This window comes from Artibeus jamaicensis, unplaced genomic scaffold (assembly GCF_021234435.1).
Source record: "Artibeus jamaicensis isolate MK-2021 breed Jamaican fruit bat unplaced genomic scaffold, CSHL_Jam_final contig_2790, whole genome shotgun sequence".
NCBI lineage: Eukaryota > Metazoa > Chordata > Mammalia > Chiroptera > Phyllostomidae > Artibeus > Artibeus jamaicensis.
Window position 1 is genome coordinate 1,614,417 of NW_026521616.1, and position 24,343 is coordinate 1,638,759.

The following is a 24,343-nucleotide window of genomic DNA, read 5'->3' on the forward strand; positions in this document are numbered from 1 at the left end:
AAGGGAGAGAGAAAGTGAGGGAGAGAAACATCAATGTGTGATTGCCTCTCACGTGCTCCCTACTGGGGACCTGGCCTGCAACCCAGGCATGTGCTCTGACTGGGAATCGAACCTGCGACCCTTTGGTTTGCAGGCCAGCACTTAGTCCACTGAGCTACACCAGTCAGGGCCTATTTTTTGATTGGCTATTTGTTTGGCATAAAATAACATTAGAAAAGTCTTGGCCCCTTCTTTAGTGACTTCTCGGGGTTTGAATGTTGGCTCTCTAAAAATAACATAGCCTTCCATGTTTTTCAGAAATTCAGAATTCTGCTTTTATTAAAATGTAAAGGGAATGAAACTTTTCATGAACACTTGAGCCATCTGATCCAAGAATCTTAATGTCTAATTAGATAATGCTCTTGGTTGCTCACCTATTTTTTCTTCCTAGTAGGATTAACATATATGCCAGTAACTATACTTTGTTTCTGGAGTAAATTCAATCATTTAATGTTCTTCAATGATACATCAAAAATTACACCATACTTCATGAGTTTATACAATGGCAAGGGGAGACCTTAATCTAATAATAATATAATCCCCAATAAAATACAGTAAAACCCCAGCTATTTTCTAATTCCAACTATACGGCACATAACAGTTAGAAGTCAAGGAAGCAGAAAGAGACTGTGAAATAACCAAAATAGGTGTCCAACGCCATACTCTGAAGTCATGTACTTTCTCCATAGCAGAACTTCTAAGATCTCACTCTGGCCTTTTTACTCTGTCACAATTCTCATAGGATTTGTTTCATGGTTTCTAAACCCACCACAAACCTGAGGCAGCAAATGAGAGAAAGAAAAAAACCTCTTATGAGGGGTCCTCTGCAGTGACAAGAGAACACTGCTAAGAGTACTCATGTATCAAGGTAACCCATTCCCCACATAGTCACTGAAAACTTTTTGAGTCACTTAGAACTTTAAATCTTAATCTTTTAGTTGCTCCCACCAGTCATTGCTATTTATATATCTGGCACAACCAGGAAATGCTCATTCCAGTTGAATTTTACAGTATCAGGCCTTAGGAACAATACTTCCCTTTAGGAGAGAGATTCTTAACCTTTAATGAAACCCCATTACTTTGAGAATCTGATTTTTAAAATATCTACCCAACATTTTCATATGATTTTAAAGAGTTCATTAACCTTCTGAAGCAATTCATGGAACTCTAAGTGACCATGGATTTCAAATTAAGAACTTCTGCATTAGGAGCCAAAAAATGTTTAATAAAATCTAGGCTTGTATTCAGAATGATCCCTAGAGGTTTTGACATGATGATGAACTAGGCAACACTACAAATGCTAAATAAAAATGATGGCTAAAGCAATACTAATACATACATTTTAGAATAAGTAAATATTATGGAATTAGTCTTTTGTGAAAAGAAGTGGAAAAAGAGGCAAAGATAAAAGAAATATTCTGCAATTCTTTTTAAAAGACCATCTGTCTTAGCAGCAAAATACTTATTAGCATAGCAAGTAGATTCATTTTTACTACTAAGTTGAACATATCAGCAGTTAAAGATAATTCCTAAGAGTGTAAATCTCAAAAGTGATCTTACAATTACTAAGACAAAATATCATTTTTATAGTAATTAACAGCATCAGAAACAGATCTGGCTTCTAAGGACAGTTTGCCATTTACTAGCTTTATGGCTTTGAGCAATTACTTAACTTCTTATTTGTAAACAGAATAAGTGCATAGGATTGCTGTGATGATTAAATGAGATAATATACATTAAACTCAGCACAGCGACAAGTGGTCAATAAATGAGAGCTATTAGGTATTGTTTAATTTCAATTAACTCATTTGTGCAGGAACTTATAGTTTGAAAAGTGTTACTGTACATATGATCTCTTATGATTCTTTTGGGTAGAAACCACTGTATCTTCATTTTACAGTGGAATAAACTTAAGTCAAATGACTTACCCAAAGAAATCTGGACTTATTTGATTACACTAGAAAGCAAGATTCAAAACTCTATACCCCCTCCCACTACCAAAAAGCTTATAAGCACTGCCTTTTAAATTGTTTTATCTTTATTAAAATTGTAGTTAAATATATGAAACAAAATTTGCCTTTTAAAGTGTACAGTTCAGCTGCATCAAATAATTCACAGTGTTGTGCAACTATCACCAGAACAACAGCTTTTTCTTCCTCAAATGAAACTTTGTACCTACTTAACATAAACCTCCCATTCCTCCTCTCCCAGGCCCTGGCAACTAAACTACTCCAGGTATCTCATGTATTGGAATCATAGGCATCTGCCCTTTGTCATGGCTTATTTCACTTAGAATAATGTTTTCAAAGGTTATCCAAAATTTAAAGTATTTGTCAGAATTTCCTTCCTTTTTAAGGCTAAATAATATTTAGCTGCATTATGTACCATATTTTGTTTATCTACTCATCCATTGACGGACATACGGGTTGCTCCTCCTGCCTTTTGCATTTTTAAAGTATTGTTGACACTATTATTTTGAGATTGGTTATCAAGTTTCAGATTACTTATTCCTCCTTTTTCATTCCATATGTCCATTTTTAAAAAAAAGGAAAATGCAAGTAAGCAGTTGACTTAGTTCTATAGAGTTTACAGTACAGAGTAGTAAAACCACTGGTTTTTTTGGGGGGAGGCTATTGTTTTTAGAAGCCCCACTAGGAATCTACACAAAGGGAAAAAGATGAAACTCAAGTGAGTTTAATTTGATTTGGCAGGAGTGCAAACTATTAACTAAAATAAAAATTAGATGTACAATTATCTATAAATCATTTTTAATGCCACTGTTGGGACCCTTTAATAAGAGATCATGGAAAGTTTCTGGTATTGGACATTCAATGAAAAAGTTCTTCAGGGGTGACCTAGAAGGAAGATAGAAGCCTTGCTTAAGTGCCAGGAGTCAGTAAAAACCTCAGTAGGTGACTCTCCTGAAGCTGCTCTGGAGTGAGGGCTAATACACCAAGACCAAACTGCTCTTATCTAAAGTAACCCTAAAACACTCCACTGGTTTAAGATGCAACTTGAATAGACGTTGTTCCTTTACTTTGTGCTTTATAACTGTGAGGTGAGATTAACCACAAGCCTCAGCACACGGTTCTCAGAAATGGATAAACCACAAATGTAAAGGAAGAACAACAACTCTAGAGACCTCAAAAACAGTGACAAAGGTAAGCCTGAATCTTGCACTTTAGTGAATGAAGGTATGCATGCATACAGGCTTGGGTTGTGAGTGCATAGTACTCTACTACAGGCAGAGACAAAAAGAAAAACAGTCAAACTATTGAAATCCAGTTTTTTTAAAACAATTCCAGACTACAACCAATGAAAACGAAGAATCAACTGCCTTTCTTTGTGTGAATGGGCTGTAACAGAAACCTATGGTCAGACACAAACTTACTTGAAACAAAATCAAAACAAACACCAGAGCAGGACTGCCAGCTGGACCCGCAAGGGAGTCCTAGCGTTTCCGGCTGGCGGTTCAGAAGCTACAGACCGCCCTTCACCCTCCAGTCTCCGGAGTGCCGTACAGCTCGGCTGTCACTCGGTCACCACAGACAACTTTCCTGGGAAGACCTCACTTTCAGATTCCCTCAAAGTTTACCAGAAATTCTCGTAAAGGATTCTTCTGTCCACCCTCAACCCCATCCCCGGACACTTTGTGCCTCCAAGAATTACTCCACACCTCCACCCCACTATCTCCCCACCCCGGACGCCCCGAGACCTCCAAGAACGCAGGGTGCAATTTCGCCCTTGCTTGCTTGCTCCCCAGGATGCCGGGGAAAATGACTGCTGAAACGCAAACTTTCCGAGCGTTCGCGTTCGCCGAGGGCGGGAGGGCGCACGGTGCACTCACAGCTGGTTGATGGCGTTTTGCGAGATGACCGCGTTGGCAGAGAAGTAAGGGATCATGTCGGGGGCACCAAGGCTGCAGGTGCAGGCGGGAAGCACCTTCCTTTCGCGGGTCAGCGTGCTCAGGGTCATGGGGCTGGCTCAAGGCTCTCAGGTCCGCATCCTGGCCCCGCTAGGCGAGGACGCGAGGCGCTAGCGCTGGGGTCCACAGGGCTAGAGGCGAGGGCAATGAGTGATGCCGCCGGCCAAACTCGGCCAGCCCGCTCGCTCGGAGCCCTGGGGCTCGGCTGTGGAGTCCCAGCGGCAGGACACAGCCAAGCAGTCCGCCCAACCCGCGTCCGGGGCGGGGCCCGCGGCGGGGTGGGCCGAGCGGGCGAGGAGGGTCGGCCTTGCCGGTGCCCCGCCCCGGAGCTCGTAGCACCCACTGGATCCTTCTCCGTGCGTCGGGCGGTGGGGTACTGGGGTCACCACTCCGCAGCTTGGGCGAGGTGGTGAAAGGAGCCGGGGGTGGGCAGGAAGGGCTGGCATTTCTTGGGAATATTTCAACAGAAAGGTCCTGCCTCTTAACAGGCTCTATATATTGAACCTTAGACAAATCCCATTTTTCAAATGAGTTTAAAACTTTAAAAGGCTGTACATTAACACGTGCAGCAAACATTTATCAATGGCTTCCTATGTGCTAAAGGCTGAGTAAATTCAGAGATTAGCTGGATTTTTTAAAAAAGCAAAACAGTTGAAATTATGATGGAAAAAAACCCAAACTATCAACATAGTTTGGATAACATCTGCTAACCCTTGTAAATAAATTTACAGAGGGTTTTCCTCACTATCTTCCAAACCAAGGATTCACAGCCTTAGCTGCACACATGAATCACCTGTGGAGATTTAAGAAATCCCAATATCCAGCTGCACCAGAGACCAATCAAATTGTAATCTCTTGAGGTTTGAATCTAGACGTCAGTATTTTTCAAAGCTCCTCAGGCGATTCCAAATGTGCAGCCACACTTGAGAACTACATTTTGCCAAATGATTTGGAGAGGAAGAGAGGCTAGAGATGGTATCCTTACATTACAGATGTAAAAATTCAGGGTCTAGTCAGACGACCTTGTTCAATAAATGTCACTTAGGAACTAGTTTCATGACTTCTGATCTAGGGCCTTTCCCACCAAACCCTATTCCGTGAAGCTTTCATGAATTTAATTAAGCCTTTATCATGTTCCTTACAACTCCCTGAGCAGTGTCTTTTCCCTCACTAGGAACCGGCTCTCTAAAATGAGGATCTCTTCCCTCCCACATGTTAGGTAGTGGCTTAAAAAAGGGGCTGGCCCTGTGGAGCTACTCAATAAAAGTTGGCTCCCTTATTTCTTACCCTTTATCAGGACAAAAATATTCAGATACCACTATGTTTGGCTTTTCTGAATACTCTACTAAAATATATACCATTGAAGTTGCCTTTGTAATTCCAGAGCTGAAAGTTAATAATAATTAAAAAAACTATTTCACTATCTAATTATAAAGGAAAGGAGACTAAGAAAAAAGTCACTGTAAGTAAGACTCAACATATGCTAGAATCAAGAAATAAATCTCAATATAATTTTTCAGATCTCTTTTCCTATTGGGAAATTTGGCAATTTTCAAAATACTAGTAATGAAATAATCTAAACTACAAATTCAATGTCTAAAACCAGAATTATTCTCGTTAGTTGATCCTTCCATAGAACAGAGTTGTGGCAAAAGCACTGAGGGACTTAAAATATGGCAAACTCATAATGGAAATAATTATCTAAGTTTCCTACAGATCTGGTGATAGGACAGAACCAATTGGCAAGTTAAGAGTTAATGAAAGGTCTGGATATTGGAGTCCATTGCATCATCAACTTTATCCATCTCTAGAAAGGAAAATGTTTGAAAGATTTGTTCAGGCTGCGTCAGCAGGCACCCAAAGGCAGTGTAAGAAAAAAAAATCCGCTGATACACCCCAAAATAAATTGCTTTAAATATCTGGCAAACTTGCCAGTTTAAAACTTCTTCCAGGCTCTAATTTATTACAACCTCCTGCAGTGATTAAAAAAAAAAAAAGGCAGCAGGCTGTTCAGTATAGCACTGTTAAGGTGAGTCCAGTTCCTTTCATGACACAGCAGATGGGAGATTTTACTGAAGTCAATAATAAATGATGCTGTTGAGGAAAGATGATGGTATGGTAAGCATCTGTATCTGTTTGAAAAAGAAGTTGGCAGGAAATGTATCTTATTCAGTTCACACTTAATATCTCTCATATTAAAAAACCACCAGAGATAAAGATTTCATAAATGTGTATAGTTGTCATTTATAAATAGGTTCCTAGAGTGACACCCCAGAAGTGCAGTCCTTTGTTTCCCCTCAAAAGACCTCTGTCACATTCCGCCAAGATGGAGGCATAGGTGGATGTGCCATGCCTTCTCACACAACCAAGTTCAGAGACAACTAAATATTAGCAACAGAAAACACAGCCAGAACATGGAAAATTGAACTTTTCGGAAGTCCGTTAACAACAAATTCTTCAGCCTGACCGGTAAGGGGCGAAACCAGCGGCTGGTGAAGGGGGGTTGCACAGGAGAACTCGGTCAGACGGACTCAGGCGCGGAATCCAGATGCGCAGAATCCAGGCGCAGTGTTGGACCTAGTGAGCGACCGAGAGAGCCACCAGGTGAGCGACCGCAGGAGAGACAGCGGGGGAGCGGTGCTGCCTGTTGACAGTGGTCGCGCATTTGTGCACGGGCGGACAGGCGAGGGAGTGGGCGGTTGGACCGGGGCCCGGCGGTCCCCGCGGCAAGCGGCATTGGAGGGCGCCGCCATTTCCCCGCTCTGACCCCACCTCCACATACAGCTTCATAACCCAGCAACTCTGAGTGGCCCGGCCCAGGTGAACCACCTAAGGCGCTGCTTCTCACCCAGCTGTGAGAAACAGCCCAGGGGGTCGCCATTTCCCCGCTCTGACCACGCCCCCACATACAGCGTCACAAACCAGCGACCTGGGAGTCCAAGGCACCACTTCTCACACTTAAAGGGCCAGAACAGACCAAAAATGTCGCAAGATCTCAAAGCCCCAGAGCCCATAGATCTAAGCGATGAAGAAATAGCAAAACTCTCAGATGCACAGTTTAAAACACTGGTCATCAGGATCCTCGCAGAACTGGTTGATTATAGCCACAAATATATGAAGGCGAAACTAATTGAAATGAATGGAATTGCACAGGACACCAATAGCAATGAAAAGGAAACTGGGACTCAAATCAATGGAGTGGACCAGAAGAAAGCAAATAATGGCCAAACAGAAAAGAGTCAAGAAGCAAGAATTCAAAGAAATGAGGAGAGTCTTAGGAACCTCCAGGACATCTTTAAACGCTCCAACATCCCAATTATAGGGGTACCAGAAGGGGGAAAGGCACAGCCACCAGTGGAAAACTTATTTGAACAAATAATAAAGGAGAATTTCCCCAATCTGGCAAAGGAAATAGACTTCCAAAAAATCCAGGAAGCTCAGAGAGTCCCAAAGAAGTTGGACCCAAGAAGGAGCACACCAAGGCACATCAGAATTACATTAGCCAAAATTAAAATGAAGGAGAGAATCCTAGAAGCAGCAAGAGATAAGGGGACAGTCACCTACAAAGGAGTTCCCATCAGACTGTCAGCTGATTTATCAAAAGACACCTTACAGGCAAGAAGGGGCTGGAAAGAGGTATTCCAAGTCATGAAAACCAAAGACCTACAACCAAGATTGCTCTATCCAGCAAAACTTTCATTTAGAATGGAAGGACAGATAAGGTGCTTCTCAGATAAGATCAAATTCAAGGAGTTCATCATCACCAAGCCCTTATTATATGAAATGTTAAAGGGACTTATCTAAGAAAAAGAAGTTAAAGAAACATGAACAGTGAAAGGACAACAAACTCACAGTTATTAACAACCACACCTAAAACAAAAGCAAACTAAAAGGACAGCTAGATCAGGAGTGGAAACATAGAAATGAAGATCTCAAGGAGGGTTAGCAACAGGGGAGTGGGAGGAGGAGAAGGGGGTAGAAGGTACAGAAAATAAGTAGCATAGACAGTAGATAGAAAATAGATGGGGGGGGGCAAGAATAGCATGGGAAATATAGAATCTAAAGGAATTGAGACACATGGTCATAAACTAAAGGGGGGTAATGGTGGGGATGGGGGGGTAGGGTGGAGGGGAATGAAAGGGGGAATAGAACAACTGTAACAGCATAATCAATAAAAAAATTAAAAAAAAAGACCTCTGTCAGTGCATGTTCCATTAAGAAGACAAATTTAACAACCCTATCCAGGCTTTTTCAAAAGCTTTTCAAAGTTAAATTCTCACTTTGAACTGTAATATAGGAAATTGGGAAAGTGCTGGAACATGCCTCTTGGTTTTTTAAGAAAAGAATTAAATCATCTATGCAAACTGAGATAACTTTAAGGAAATAGTTCTTTCTACTGATTGTTTTTAAAAGTTGAACAAATTCCTTTTCTTTTCACAGTCTGCAGAGTGTCAAAATGTCAATCAATTTAGTTTCAGCTCAATTTAATCCTTTACTCTCCACTGTCAGGAAACAAGGCTCTAGGGAGCAACTCTCCGTACCCAAGCATCTAGGACTTCAAAAATGATTCCAAATTAGATTGAGCAGCAGGAAATAAACTAAGCTAGTTTTCTACTCCACATTAGGAGCTTATTCTAAAAAAAATATCTGCACAAAGGTCGCTGAAGAAAAATTGCTGCATTTCTTTACACTGTTGCTTGAGTTAGATTTGAAATGAATTTTGTCATGTCCATTTGCTGACCATTTCGAGGCTCAGAAATATGAATATTCTAAAGTGTTAATTGGGCTCTTGACAGAATTAGCTATGACTAAATTAAATTTTTGTAGAATTACATGTTAAAACATTTAAAAATCTAAAGTAATAGATGTTCTTTATGTCCAAAAGGTAATTCCATTAAGTATGTTTCACATGTCCCTCCATAAAGTATAAAACTGTGTAAAACCTAACTGTTTTCCAGGACACACACAAAGGTGCACTAAGATGTGAGTGAAGAATATAGATGTGCTTTTGCTGCTGTAGCAAAATTTCAAATGGGTGGATCACTATGAACTAAGAAATATTAGTTCATAGTGCCAAAAATAGCGGGCTGGAAACCCAGGGAAACTAAGTCCTAGTTCTAACAACCACTTAATAAACAAAGATTTTGGTCAAGTCACTTAACTTCATCTGTAAAATGGGATAATAAACCCTAAAGAAAAGTCTCAAAATCTGTTATTGTATGAGTTGGGAAACTTAGGAAAGGAATTTCATCCAATTTGGAGATCCTGAAAAATGCATTTTATGCAGTTAAGATAAATAGTCATATAGTTCAAAGCCATAGAGTGCAGCAGTTAAAAACCTAGCCTTGAAATTGATAAGGCTGGGTTTGAATCTTGGTGCCACAATTAGCTGTGAATTTGAATAGTTATTTAACCTGTGGCTCAGTATTAGTACCTAACTTATGAAGTGATTATAAAGATTAATTAACACATGTAAAGTTCTTAAAAGAGTGTCTGGCATGAAAATCCGCTCTTTGGACTTAATGGCTCTGTAAGCTTAAGAGAGCTAAGAGTAAGATTGAGAAGGTTGCCCTTCAGGAATAAGATTAGACTCTCTGGTGAGGAATCTTAGATTACAGTGCATGAGACTGTAATAAATTTTATTTTTGCTTTTCTAACTCCTCTATGTATCTTTCTTTTGACTTTCTCTGAAGTAAAAACTCTTAATAGGGAAAAGAACTATGTGCTTTTCTTCAGGTCATTAAGAAAGGAGAGGGAGAGATGGTGGAAATTAGGGAAGAAGGGCGTCTAGAGAAAGTTGAGCGGTGGGGTAGTAGACTCTGCATTTCCCTTGCATATGCAACCTTAAAATAAAATCCACTGTGTATTTTAGTTTATTCACTGAGGAAATGAAGATGCTGACTAAAAGTAATCTTCTATACTCTTTTCCATCAATCTGACAAATAGCTAAAGCAGGCAACATTAAACTGGCAATGGGTCTGATACCAGAAGTTCTAGATTCTAGTCATTTTGTCTGTGCATTAAACTTAATCTATCCTAGCCCTGCTTTCTTTATTCTTAAATTTTTAGATTGATTTTTAGAGGGGGAGAGGAAGGGAGGAAGGAGGAAGGGAGCAGAGGAGAGAGAGGAGGGAGTGAGGGAAAAAGAGAGAGAGAAACAAGGATTTGTTGTTCCATATATTTATGCATCATTCATTGGTTGATTCTTATGTGTGTCCTGACAAGGGATGGAACTCACAATAGTGGTATATTATCAGGATGATGCTCTAATCAAGTGAGCTACCTGGCCAGGTCAGTTTCTTTAATTTTAAGGTGGCCATGATAATAATGTTTACTTTACAGTTTTATTAAGACACATAAACAAAAGTGCTTTGGGAATAAGACAGCACTAAATTTCATTATTATTATGATCCACAAATTGGCCAATTAGCTTCCAATAACAGAATACTAGTTGTATTTGTCTGTATTTGAGCTGAGAAATTGATGAATGAATGAAAATTAGAATACAGATAAAGCTCTCCTATGTAGCACTGTTTCATCCAGGGAGTCTTTACTATTACTGTTTGCCAGGCAGTTAATGACATTAACTCAGTACTGCCATCTGAAGTAATGTGAGGTCTGTAGTGTTCACTGGATTTTTGTACTTTTTAAGCTTTGAAAAAATAACATTAACTTATATAACTTTATTTTTAAAATACCTACTCACACACAAAAAATATTATACCAATCAGAAGATCTATTTGTACTTTTGTTTCTTCTAAGGTTGTAATCTAGAGAAATAAATAGTAAATTAATCCCAGAGTGTCAAAAGGGAGAAAACAAACACTTTAAAGATTTACAAAACAAAAAGCCTGTTACCTAGAGTAGCAAAACATTCTGTCTCCTGTTAGTCTGTAAAAGGCTAGGATAAAACTCTCAGGATAATACCCCTAATTTTTAAACTTGTTGTCCAGACAGCACCAAGAGGTATCTCACTACACTTAGTCAAAGGCACTCTTCATACAATAAACCCATCCCTGTAAACAAAGGCTCTTAAAAGCAATCATGTTTTGCAATCACCATGTGGCTAACAGTTTTATTTAAAAGAATACCTGACAATAGTTTTAAACACTAGATGGAACAATGTCCCTGAGCCCTTCTACTCCTTTCCATGGAACTTTCCACCATGAGAGCAATAGGGAATACTAAAAAGATCTGCAGATCAACTCCATGAGAGGCAATCTCTAAGGCATTCTCCATCCCCCATGGTCTTAACCACCATATGCTCCAGTAGGAAGAGATGCTGAAATGCTGCTTTCTTCAGGTTACAAAAGCCCCACACTCCATTGTTTAGTAAAAATAATAGGCATTTATAGATCACTTTTCACATCCAACACACTTTACAAAACATTTAACCATTTAATCCCCACTTTCTTTAAACATTTTTAAAAACCTAGTTTTAAAAAATAGTAAAAGTAACACCTGCTGAATGATTAAAATATTTTTTTTGGTATTCATAAAGGTAAAATAAAAGTCACTCTTCTCATCTCCATCATCCTACTCACAGGGATGACTGCTAATATTTCCAAAATAATTTATAATAGCTGCCTTTTTAAAAAAATACACAAGCCTCGGCTGGTGTAGCTCAATGGACTGAGTGCCAGCCTGCAAACCAAAGAAATACACATGCACACAAGCACAGACCTGTATTACACAAGTATTATGCTTCTTGCTTTTCCATTCACTTATCACTATATCTTGGACATTTTCCCATTTTTATATAGTTTACCTTATTTTTTTAAAGGAGTGTATGACATTCTACTTTACAATTATATATAATTTATTTAAACAGTCCTCTACTGATGGATATATGTTTCCAGTCTTTACTGTTATATACAATAAATATCACCAGAACATGCTTTCACATAATCTTTGTGCATACACGTAAATATATTTGTTGTATGGATGGATACCTAGAGGTGTAATTGGCATTAAAAAATGTCAAATATCTTAAGAACTGGTAGACACTATAAAATTGCCCTCCTAAAAGATTTAGTTTTTAACTTTCACATGTGATCCATTAAATTATCTCAGGACCCAACACCTCTTTCTACAACCCATCTTTCACATACCATATTTTGCTGTGTATGATGCACTCCCATGTATAATGTGCTCCCACATTTTTGGCCCAAACTTTCAGAAAAAAATCTTTCATTTTAATTTTTTAATTCAATTTTTAATTTATATTTAGATACTTGTTTTCTTGTGTTATAAAGGAATTTTAGCATTTTTAAACATATTATGTACAAGAAATTTTATGTGACAAATAATTACAAAACACAAGAACAGATACAAGGCATTTCAGATACTACCTACATACAATGTGCATTCTTATTTTTCCCCTCAAAAATTTGGGCAAAAAGTGTACATTATACATGGCAAAATACAGTACTTCATTTAAAAACTAAAAATATGTATTTAAATTTTTAAAATTTATTTTAGAGAAAGAGAGGAATAGAAACAACAACTTATTATGTATCCATTGGTTGATTCTTGTATGTGCCCTCAACCTTGATGTATTGGGGCCATGCTCTAACCAACTGAGCTACCCAGCCAGAGTAATTTTTTTTTAAGAGAGAGAGAGAAAAAAAAAACATAGATTTGTTGTTCCATTTTATTTATGTGTTCATTGGTTGATTCTTGTATCCTGACCAGGGATCAAACCTGCAACCTTGGCATATTTTTTTTATTTTTAAATTTTTTAAATTATATTTTATTAATTATGCCATTACAGTTGTTCTATTTCCCCCCTTCATTCCCCCTCCACCCTGCACACCCCTCCCCCACCATTCTCCCCCTTTAGTTTGTGACCATGTGTCTCAAGTTCTTTGGATTCTATATTTCCCATAATATTCTTGCCCTCCCCTTTATCTATTTTCTACCTACCGTCTATGCTACTTATTTTCTGTACCTTCTCCCCCTTCTCCTCCTCCCACTCCCCTGTTGCTAACCCTCCATGTGATCTCCATTTCTATGGTTCCACTCCTGATATAGCTGTCCTCTTAGTTTGCTTTTGTTTTAGGTGTGGTTGTTAATAACTGAATTTGCTATCCTTTCACTGTTCGTCTTTTTTATTTCCTTTTCCTTAGATAAGTCCCTTTAACATTTCATATAATAAGGGCTTGGTGATGATGAACTCCTTGAATTTGATCTTATCTGAGAAGCACTTTATCTGTCTTTCCATTCTAAATGAAAGCTTTGCTGGATAGAGCAATCTTGGTTGTAGGTCTTTGGATTTCATAACTTGGAATACCTCTTTCCAGCCCCTTCTTGCCTGTAAGGTGTCTTTTGAGAAATCATCTGACAGTCTGATGGGGACTCCTTTGTAGGTGACTGTCCCCTTATCTCTTGCTGCTTCTAGAATTCTCTCCATTTTAATCTTGGCTAATGTAATTCTGATGTGCCTTGGTGTGTTCCTTCTTGGGTCCAACTTCTTTGGGACTCTCTGTGCTTCCTGGATTTCCTGGAAGTCTATTTCCTTTGCCAGATTGGAGAAGTTCCCCTTTATTATTTGTTCCAATAAGTTTTCCACTGGTGGCTGTTCCTCTTCCCCTTCTGGTACCCCTATAATTTGGATGTTGGAACGTTTAAAGATGTTTTAAAGGTTCCTAAGCCTCTCATTTTTTTGAATTCTTATTTCTTCATCCTTTTCTGTTTAGTCATTTTTTTCTTCCTTCTGGTCCACTCCTTTGAGTCCCAGTTTCCTTTCCGTCACTATTGGTTTCCTGTGTATTTCCCTTTATTTCAATCAGTTTAGCTTCCATATGTTCCTCTAATTTGTGACTAAAATCAAGCAGTTCTGTGAGCATCCTGATCACCAGTGTTTTGAACTGTGCATCTGAAAGTTTGGCTATTTCTTCATTGCTTAGATTTATCGGCTCTGGGGCTCTGAGTTGTTCTTGAGCCATGTTTTGATCTGTTCATGCCTGTTATGTATGAGGGGCAGAGCTTTAGTTGTTCACCAGGGTGGGGCCACCCAGGTTGCTGGTTTGTGACACTGTATGTGGGGGCGGGGTCAGAGAGGGACAATGGCGGTTCTTTCTGCCGCTTTCCGCCGCTGGGGCCTACGTAGTCCATCTCAGTGCTAGCTCCTTCACCAGTTTATCTGCGCGTGAATGTGTGACCACGGTCTGCCCTCAGTGGATCCGCCCGCTTCTTCACACTTGGGATCCGCCCACGGCTGCTGGCACACCTGGGTTGTGTGCCCTGGTCGGTCCGGTTGATCTTTTCTGCCCGACCCTGCTCTGCTGCTGGCTCTGCCCCTCTTACCGGTTTGGCTAAAGGGTTCGTTGTTGTCAGACTTCCGTGTAGTTCAATTTTCTGTGGTTTGGCTGCATTTTTGTTGCTAAAACTTTGTTGTTTTTAAACTTGGTTGTGTGAGAAGGTGAAGTACTTCCACCTACGCCTCCATCTTGGCGGAATTCTAACCTTGGCATATTGAGATGATGCTCAAACCAACTGAGCTGCCTGGCCATGGCAAAACTAAATATATATATATTATTTTTTACTTTTTTAAAGATTTTATTTATTTAATTGTAGAGAGGGGAAGGGAGAGAGAAAGACAGGGAGAGAACCATCAATGTGTGGTTGCCTCTCACATGCCCCCCCTACTGGGGACCTGGTCTACAACCCAACATGCATGTGCCCTAGACTGGGAATCGAACCAAGAGCCTTTTGTTTCACAGACCTACGCTCAATCCACTGAGCTATGCCAGCCAGGGCTAAATATATATATTTTAAAAGTAAAATACACTTAGAGAAACTAGAAAAATATGTTAAATTATAAAGAAAAATATTATGAAGAACTATATTATGGATTATTGATTTTCAGGAATTAGTTAGACTATAACTAATAAGCATACTACTTAAACTACTTTGAAGATTATATAATTTTTAATTCAGAATATATTTTAAGATCTTGTTTGATGCTAATGCTGTAGAACATATTACAGGTGAATGAGCCAAATGTCGCCTTCAGTGTCCTGGAATGGGGTGAAATAGAGGTAGAAAAATGGAACGAGAAATTGGGAGTAACAAATTATGAAGGCTAGAGGAGCTGAGAAGTTCTTGAACATAAAAACAATAACTGACATTTGTTGATCTGACATTCACTGTGTATCAGATCCTCTACTAAGAGTATACTTGCTGTATCTCAGTTAATTCTCACGGATAACCCTATGATTCCATTAGGTTAGAGGTTAAGTAGTTAGACCAAGGTTAAACAGCACTATTTCAAACCCAACCAGTTATTAAGGCTCCAGAACCTGTTTTCTTAACTAGTATTCTGCACTGTCCCCATGATGATGGAGGGTCACTACAGAACAGGTTAAGTCTGAAAAAGGTCAACTGCCAACAGGAAGAACTCTTGGTGACCTTAAATGCCTATATTACTGCACCTGGTGGCTTCTCCTCTACTTGATCCTAGCTATGCATAGCAGGTCCTGACAATAATAGGGACCTAACCCAGTACTAAATATAGCAGTAAGATGATCTTTTGGCTGTTGTACACCATCCCCTTGCTACCAGATCCCATTTACTTTATTATTTGTGGGGTGGAAGGCTTCAATTTATAAATGAGAAAACCGAGGCTCAGAAATTAAAGGACCTGCTCAAGTTTACAAAGCAAGTGTCAAAAGAGATAGGATTTGGACTTAGGTTTTCTGATTAAGTCTGGTGATCAATTCCTGGTTCATATATAATATGCTATGACACATTTCTAACTTTTTAGAATTTATAACCTATATTGTTATTCAAGCTCTTATTCTCCATTTTATGCCATAAAACTTATCTCTCTGCTGGAGCAAATCAGACACAGTGACTTCATAGAGCCTAGCACATTGCTCAGCAAGTCATAATAGGCACTAAGTTTACTCTGGTTGGTTGGGTGACCCTTTATATCACACCCCACTGTATTCTTCTTAGGGCTCCAGATAAATATTCCCAAAGGAATCAATACATTAATTAATGATGGAGGTTCTCTCTTCCTGCGAGCTCATTCCATACCTGGTACATGAAGAAGCCCCTAAGACCCCTTTTCACTGCCTCATCTTTCTCCGGCTGCCTCTTGCTCTTTGGATAGATATCGCCTTCATAGAGAGAATCCAGTAGAGGCCTGGAACACAACCCAGTAGGTAAGGGATTTATTTTTATTTTCAAGCCTGCCTTAGACTTTCAGGAGCCAAAAGTTCAAATCGCAGCAGGACTGATTGAGCTCTTTCACAAGCAATTTAGTACTACGAGTTTGTTTAGACTGGTCAAGTTTCCAGGCCCTGGCTGAGTAGCATCATTATCTCTCCAAGTTTTCACGTATCAGCTTCCCTGGCCATATTTCACTTTCCATGTCTTTCTTCTCTGAAATCAGGTGAACATGAAAAATTACATAATTAAACAATTATATAATTTTCAACAACCATGTGAAATAACTTCAAGGAATTTAATTGGGAAGTTTTTCTCTCTCTCTGGGTTAGGAAAACCAAAAAGTATGCAAAAATTATACTTTTCAATTCTTAGTAGAAAAGGAGTACTTTGTGTCATTCTTTAGCCAGTACATCAAACTATCTGAGAAAAGATACGGTGTATTCAGATTCTATTCAATCCACCTCAGCTGGAAGGCTAACAGGGACAAAGGATCTTAAGTGAAGTGAAAAGCACTTTGCCAGGGGAAAAGAAAACTAAAAGAAATCTTTCTTTTAATTTTTAATTGTGAAATATTTCAAACATACAGCAAAGAATAGAGAGGATAATAAATAGCCAGGTATTCACTATCACGATCTAGCACTTTACTCTTAAGAATTTAAGATATAAAACATTACAGTTGAATCCCCCTTTGAACTCCTCTATGAGCCCTTTCTCCCATCTCTGTACATGTAATAATGAAATTACTCTCCTGAATTTGGTGTTCATCTTTCAATTCATGTTTTTATATTATACATATGGTGTGTTTTTTACTTAATGTTAAATTTATTCAGAAAACTATAGCTTGCAAAGCACTGAACTTACTTCTTAAGGTTTCTATATAAAATATATGTAAAAGAGTAAATAAAACATTGTTCCTGCTTATAAACTTCTGGCCCAGGGATGGATAGATAAGTAGATATCTGATAAAGCCAATATAGTATAGCAAAATGTTAAGACTATACTTTCAGGGATTATTTCTATAGTTTGTTAATAGTATAGCAAAATGTTAACTGTGAATCCAACAGGGATGTGTATTTGGGTGTTTTACTGCATAATTCTTTCAATTTATCTGTTTACTTTTATAATAAAATGTTGAGAAAAAGCAAAAACCTCTAGTTCATATTTTGTCTAAAAATCAAAAAAGGAATGGTATCAACTAGTTTCATATACTTAAGGACCTTGTGTACTTATAGAAAACAACAATTAGGTTTGATAGTCTAATTGCTGTTTAAGCTCTGAGTGCTTTGTGGTGTCTAACAACTAAAAAGAGAAAAGACCAGTTCCTCTAAGATTTATCTTTACATAATTCCCTCTTGTAAAGCAGTTATTTCCGCTTTGACTTTTCCATCCGTTTCTGGAGAATTCATAAAATGGTTTATAATCCTCCTTTCTTACCATGATGTCAGCCCAGAAAACTATAGTTGATAGGTATTGCTAATAAAATGAGTATATTAAATAATTAGAAGAGAAATACTTTTGAAAGTTTTAAAAAGATTTTTATACTTTCTCTCACAAACCTCTAAATTCCCTTATATCAGGAGAATGCTCTGCTATAAGCTGACATAAGAACTAAAAAGACACTCACTATTGATAAAATACTAGTGACATATAACATTATGGAATAGTACTTTGCCTATAATTTGCAGTACTTTCAGATGTATATATTATTTATGTCTCACAGTAAGCATGATAGTGTTTTTAAGAGTAAATTGAGTCTCAAAGAATAAACATGTTTAAATTAAAAAATGTTTTCAGCCCTGGCTGGTGTAGCTCAGTGGATTGAGCAGGGGCCTGTGAACCAGAGTATTGCAGTTCGATTCCCAGTCAGGGCACATGCCTGGGTTGCAGGCCAGTTCCCAGCAGGGGACACACGAGAGGCAACCATACAATGATATTTCTCTCCCTATCTCCTTCCCTTCCCCTCTAAAGATAAATAAATAAAATCTTTAAAAAAATGTTTTCAATTACAGCAAACACCTAACAGCATGCAAGTTTCAGGTGTACAACATAGTGATCAGACATTCACATAACCTATGAAGTAATTGCCCCATCTGACACCACATATATTATAATATTGACTATATTCCCAATCCTTACTTTACATCCCCATGGCTGTTTTTTCTATTTGGCAGTTGGTACACCTAAATTCCTTCCCCCTTTTCACCCATTCTCCAAACACCCCTCCCATCTGGCAACCACCAGTTTGTTCTCTGTATCGCTGAGTTTGTTTCTGTTTTGCTTGTTCACTTATTTTGTTTTTTAGATTCCACATATAAGTAAAATTATATAGTATATCACTTCATACCTGTCAGAATGTCTATAATCAATAAATCAAGAAACAACAAGTACTGGTGAAGATGTAGAGACAGGGAACACTCATGCACAGTTGGTGGGATTATAAATTGGTACAGCCACTACGGAAAACAGTATGGAGATTCTCAAAAAATAAAAAATAGAACTACCATATGACCCATGATTCCACTTCTGGGTATTTATCCAAAGAAATCCAAAACTCATTCAAAAAGACATATGTTCTTTGCAGCATTATTTACAATATCCATGATATGGAAGCCATCTATGTCCATCAACAGACAAATGGATATGTACAATGGAATATTACACATCCATAAGAAAGAATGAAATCTTGCCATTTGAAACAACATAAATGTAGAAGGTATTATACTGAGTGAAGTGAGAAAGAGAATGAATGTTCTTTTTTTAAAGGTCATGCAACCAGTATAAACACAGGCTTCCTAATTTCAATACCAACGTTCTTTCCACATTACTAAGAACAATGGACTAGAAGTCTTCTTTTTAGTGACATTTTATAATGACTCCATGTTCCCTAAAAGGTTGAAAATTTGCCTCTATTAAGTAAAAGAGAGGCCAGGATGGCTTTCTGTAAGAAATTAACTTTTAAAAAATGGACACTGGAAGAATTGCTGGTGAAATCAACTAGGAATCTATGGGCAGAGAGTATAAAGAGAACCAGCAAAGAATGATGATAAGCCAAAGGAAGTAAGAACTGCACAGAGGAATGATCAGTGATATCATTTAATATGGGGACCAAAAAGTATTCATTGGCAATCTAAACAAGAGCAGCAGTTTGAGTGGTACAGGGAGCAAAAGTCAGATTTCCTGGGTTGAGTCAATAAAAAAGGTAGTAGACACAGACTGTCCCTTCAAGAAATCAAAATAAAGTTGTAGTTTGAGGCAAAAACAAGGTTATGAATTGGTATTTTTAATTATATTTTAATTTATTTTAGTCTGATAAAGACCTAGCCATGTTTATAAGATGAGGGAGACAACCCAGTAGAGAGGTAAAAATATATATTTAACCCAATGACCAAGGAGGACACTGTCACAATAATGGATCTTGATCTGCAAGGATTTTTAAGTTAAAGGGTACAATACTTAGAGTCTAAACTCCAAGAAATAGGAATATTTTCACCAAAAGTATAGAAAGCCATTAGAATCCATAACCCTCCAAAATGTGTTCACACACTAGAACTTAAAAGATCCATATCAAATGGGCTCATTGGCCATTTTCCAAAAAATTTCTAGAGTGACAAAGAAATGTAACTATGTGTGTGTTTTGAGGATAATTTAATTTCCTTAAGAAATGTAGTTACATGTGTGTTTTAAGGATGATTTAATTTCCATTCCTGACATATGAAGAGATCTGTATAGGCTCATTTTCTGTCCTTGCCCCCCGTTCTTTTTTTTGTCTTAAGAGCACATGTGAAATCAGAGGTAAGTACGTTAAAATAATGGCTAACTCTCTCCCATTGCCATCCTGCTAAATAATCCTCACCTTCTCAATTCCAGGCCAGTTCCCAAATCCCCACAGACATCACTACCTGCATGCTACAGGGCATTTAGAACTCAATACACCCTCCCAAAACTATAGCACTAGGGGGAGGGGGAAGAATCCAGTTAATGCGCTTTACATGGTGGAATTTGGTACTCTAAAAATTGAGCTCCTGCACAGCTAGTTTATCACAGTTAAGGAACTTAGAATTTCATATGTAACTCCTGGCCAACAGGTTATTTTTAAAAAAATAACAATCATTTCCTCTTTTCAGCAAATCCTCCAACTAAAAATGGTAACAAACATGAACTTCCTACAGGCATATTTTTTACGTTATTATTTGCAATCTTCTCAAATACGCTTTTCTTATCTTCTAATGGCCTGTATTTTCCTGTTCCAGAGGATACCAATTATAAATATTTTATGTGCAGCAGTAATGTATTTTTCAGACTATGTATGTGTAATGTATATATGTTATAGACCATACTTTAAGTAGAAAGCCCAAAACTGGGGCAGGCATGTTTGTGCCATATGCAGGCTGTCACGGCTGCTGCTCTGGCAGCTGGGCACCTGTGGGAGCCGTGACCTCAAGAGGCAGTGTGGCTGTTCTAGGCTGAAGGCCACAATGAAGTTGTGTGTGAGGAGTGTGGTCCCACGGGGCAGCATCAGGCTCCAGGAGCATTGCACCTACTGAGGTGAGCTGAGAGGCTGCCATGAGTTCCATGAGGCTGACAGGAGCTGTGTAATGTTGAAGCTCAGAAATGTCTTATGTGGATCATTAGAATCACATTTGTGGTTTTCTAGACATTGAAGAAAATGAAAATAAATTTCTTTGAAGGTACTTCACACTGGATACCACTGAACATAGTTTTGCATGGTACATGGAAAATCGAACCTTCCTTCTGGATCATCACCTATTGGAGCCATTAAACTTACCTACATTTCAAAGGTTAGCAATGCAACTAAGCTAAGGCCAAAGGCTAAATTGTTTTGTTATGAACACAGGGATAAAGAAATGTTTCCTACAAGGTAATGACCATTAAGGTGTAATAGAATGGGTAAATATGTTGAACAAAGCTATAAAAATTACAGTACCAAGGCAGTCAGACTCACAGCCTCATTCTCTTAAGCTGAGTCGCCACAGTGGAAGTGGGAAGAAGCAAGCGGCTTACAGAACTGACACTGTAGGTGGTGTACCCATCATTATTCCAATTCAGGAAGAAGTAGACTGTGGTGAAAGTACTGACAGAAATAATTTGAACTGTGTCCTGGCTGATGTGGCTCAGTGGCTTGAGCACTGGACTGCGAATCAAAGGGTCACCTGTTCGATTCCCAGTCAGGGCACATGCCTGGGTTCCAGGCCAGGTCCCCAGTAGGCAGTGCGTGAGAGAAGCCACACATTAATGTTTCTCTCCCTCTCTTCTTCCCTCCCTTCCTCTCTCTCTAAAAGTAAATAAAATCTTAAAAAAAAATTTGAACCAGTTACAAACCTGTCTTCCTTACTTTACTCCTAAACCACTTTCAGATACTGCAGTTATCAAAGCTTGCTATTGTGTAAAACAAGAAGCACTGATGAAAAATTGAAGAAGATATTTTCAATTGGATAAAAGCTTAATAGGCTACTTCAGGTCTGAACTGGAAAAGAAGCCCCTCCATGAAATACCACTTAAAGAGGATTGTAAGCAACGTTACATAATGATTTGGGACAAATTGTAATATCGCCTGGAACTTTCTCTGTGCAGGCCGATAGCCCTGAAGAGGTGCACAACTGGATTAAAGCAGACATTTGTAGCACTGTGAGGACCTGGCTGATGAGTATCCTCTGATCATTCCAATTGTCCAGAATCCAAACACGCTTTTCACCCTGCCCATGCAGCAGCAGCTACCTCACATTTCACAAACTCTCAACAACGTTTTGGTCTCAAGCTTCACCATGGATAAGCAAAGATTTTATGAATCTTTGGTCAAAGATTGGATCTTGAAGGTCAAACTAGAGAACTTCAAGGTCCAGACTGTTTCTCCAAGAGGACCAGCTTACAAAGTGACTGAACAAGCTAGCTAAAACCTCAAAGTAAAAAATGGAGCTCAGGAAAAAGATTGTGACCCAGTAGATTTGGATGAGGCAAGTCTTCCAGTCAGTAATGTGTAAGATAGAAGCACATGGAACCTGACCTGCCTCATCAGCCCCTCAGTTTCTTTTCATGAGGTTTCTAGCCAAAGAGGATAAAAGGTGAAATGGTTTTTAATGTATGTATTATACTGTCTCATAGTTGTACTCTTTATAAACTGGTAAACATGGGGTCTACAGAGTGGCCAAGCTAAGTGTAACTTCTTTCTAAACAACAGAAAGAAACCCTAAGAACAGTCTGAAGTTTTGTGTGTTCTCATTTGGGTGGTCAAAAATGTGTGTGTGATATTTTTTTTCTAGTGAGTTTGGCAATTTAAATGTTTGACACTGTAAAACGTTAAAATTGCTTATTTTGGTATAAGCATATAAGCATAAAAAATGCTACCATGACTATTAGGTGGTCAATATTTACACATTCTTACCAGTTAATATTATTGAATGAAATTACCAGACTAAGATATCTAAACTCATGATGCTTGTGGTGCTGTAAACTTTATAGTAAATGTGGACTATTTTGACATGTTAACCATTTTTGATGCCCTGGATCTCAAGGGGAGTGGTCAGTTTTGCATAGAGGATATTATTGAACTTTGGGGAGGGTTGTGGGCTATACTGAGGTGGAGAAAAGGGGAAAATCAGATTTTAAACAACTGTATCTTAGACATCTGTTTGAAAAAGCATAAATAGGACTTTCAGTAGTCATTCCTTTATTCAGTGAAAATTATTTGGTATAAAGTTTCTGGGAGATATGATTTTCTTATTTAAGTTTTGAACATAGTTCTTACATCCATATGTGGATCAGTGAAAGACCCCCAGTTGGTATGTAAATATTTTTCTTAGTCATGCTATTTACTGTGGCTCTACTTTTTGTCACTAACACCCTATATTCAAATGCCTGTGTTTTTTCATCTTGTTAATGTGCTCAAAAGTCCTACATGATTAATTTTAGAACCACATGGCGGACCAAGCAAGGCAGTGGGTGGTGGGCAAGGTGGTGGCTGGTGGACCAGGTGGTGGCTGGTGGACTGAGAGGTCCGACATTTGTGTGTGGACAGATCACAAGGAACTGGGAAGTGACGCAGACTGCTCAAACCAGGGTTCCAGTGTGGGGAAATAAAGCCTCAAACCCTCTAACTATAAAAACTGGTGGGGGTTGAGGCATTGGAAAAACTCCCAGCTTCATAGGAGAGTTCATTGGAGGGACTCACAGAGTCCTAGAACATACACAAACCCAACCACCCAGGAATCAGCACCAGAAGAACCCAATTTGCATGTGGGTAGCAGGGTAAGTGACTAATAGCCAGCCCAGAGCCAAGCAAGTGGCATTGTTCTTTCTCAGACCACTCTCCCACATACAGTGCCACAGCTTGGCGATATGGGTTGCCTCACTCTGGTAAATACCTAAGGCTCTGCCCCTTACTATGTAACAGGTGCACTGAGACAAAAAAAATATGGCCCAAATGAAAGAACCGATCAAAGCTCCATAAATAGAACTAAGCAATGAAGAGATAGCCAACCTATCAGATGCAGAGTTCAAAATACTGGTAATCAGGATACTCACAGAAATGGTTGAGTATGGTCACAAAATAGAGGAAAAAGTGAAAGCTATGAAAAGTGAAATAAGGAAAAATGTATAGGGAACCAACAGTGAAGGGAAGGAAACCAGGACTCAAATCAATGGTTGAGAGCAGAAGGAAGAAATAAACATTCAACCAGAAAAGAATGAAGAAACCAGAATTTAAAAAAAAAATGAGGAGAGACTTAGGAATCTCTGGGACAACTTTAAATGTTCCAACATCCAAATCATAGGGGTGCCAGAAGGAGAAGAGGAAGAGCAACAAATGGGAAACTTATTTGAACAAATAATAAAGGAGAACTTCCCCATTCTGGCAAAGGAAAGTCCCAGAAGCTCAGAGCATCCCAGAAAAGATGGACCCAAGGAAGCACACACCAAGGCACATCATAATTACATTGCCCAAGATTAAAGATAAGGAGAGAATCTTAAAAGCAGCAAGAGAAAAGGAGACAGTTACCTACAAAGAAGTTCCCATAAGACTATCAGCTGATTTCTCAAAAGTGACCTTATAGGCAAGAAGGGGCTCAAAAGAAGTATTCCAAGTCATGAAGGGCAAGGACCTACACCCAAGATTACTCTATCCAGCAAAGCTTTCATTTAGAATGGAAAGGCAGATACAGTGCTTCTCAGATAAGATCAAATTCAAGG

General features: G+C 38.7%; 1 protein-coding gene and 1 pseudogene across 5 annotated transcripts in view; one reads left to right on the forward strand and one right to left on the reverse strand.

Moving 5' to 3' along the window:
* SSH2 (slingshot protein phosphatase 2) overlaps positions 1 to 24,343 on the reverse strand; it is a 253,207-nt gene that overhangs the window by 106,243 nt on the left and 122,621 nt on the right. Inside the window, exon 1 of one of the 5 annotated variants that reach the window (XM_037162790.2) lies at positions 3,887 to 4,175. The exons of 3 other annotated variants lie outside the window; for them this stretch is intronic. In XM_037162790.2, coding sequence (XP_037018685.2) covers positions 3,887 to 4,014 — 128 coding nt within the window. In that variant the 5' untranslated portion in view covers positions 4,015 to 4,175. Of the gene's footprint in view, positions 1 to 3,886; positions 4,176 to 24,343 lie in introns of those variants that run through there. One more of the 5 variants, XM_037162791.2, reaches the window with a different exon arrangement.
* LOC119062006 (pleckstrin homology domain-containing family A member 1-like) lies at positions 20,753 to 22,140 on the forward strand (annotated as a pseudogene).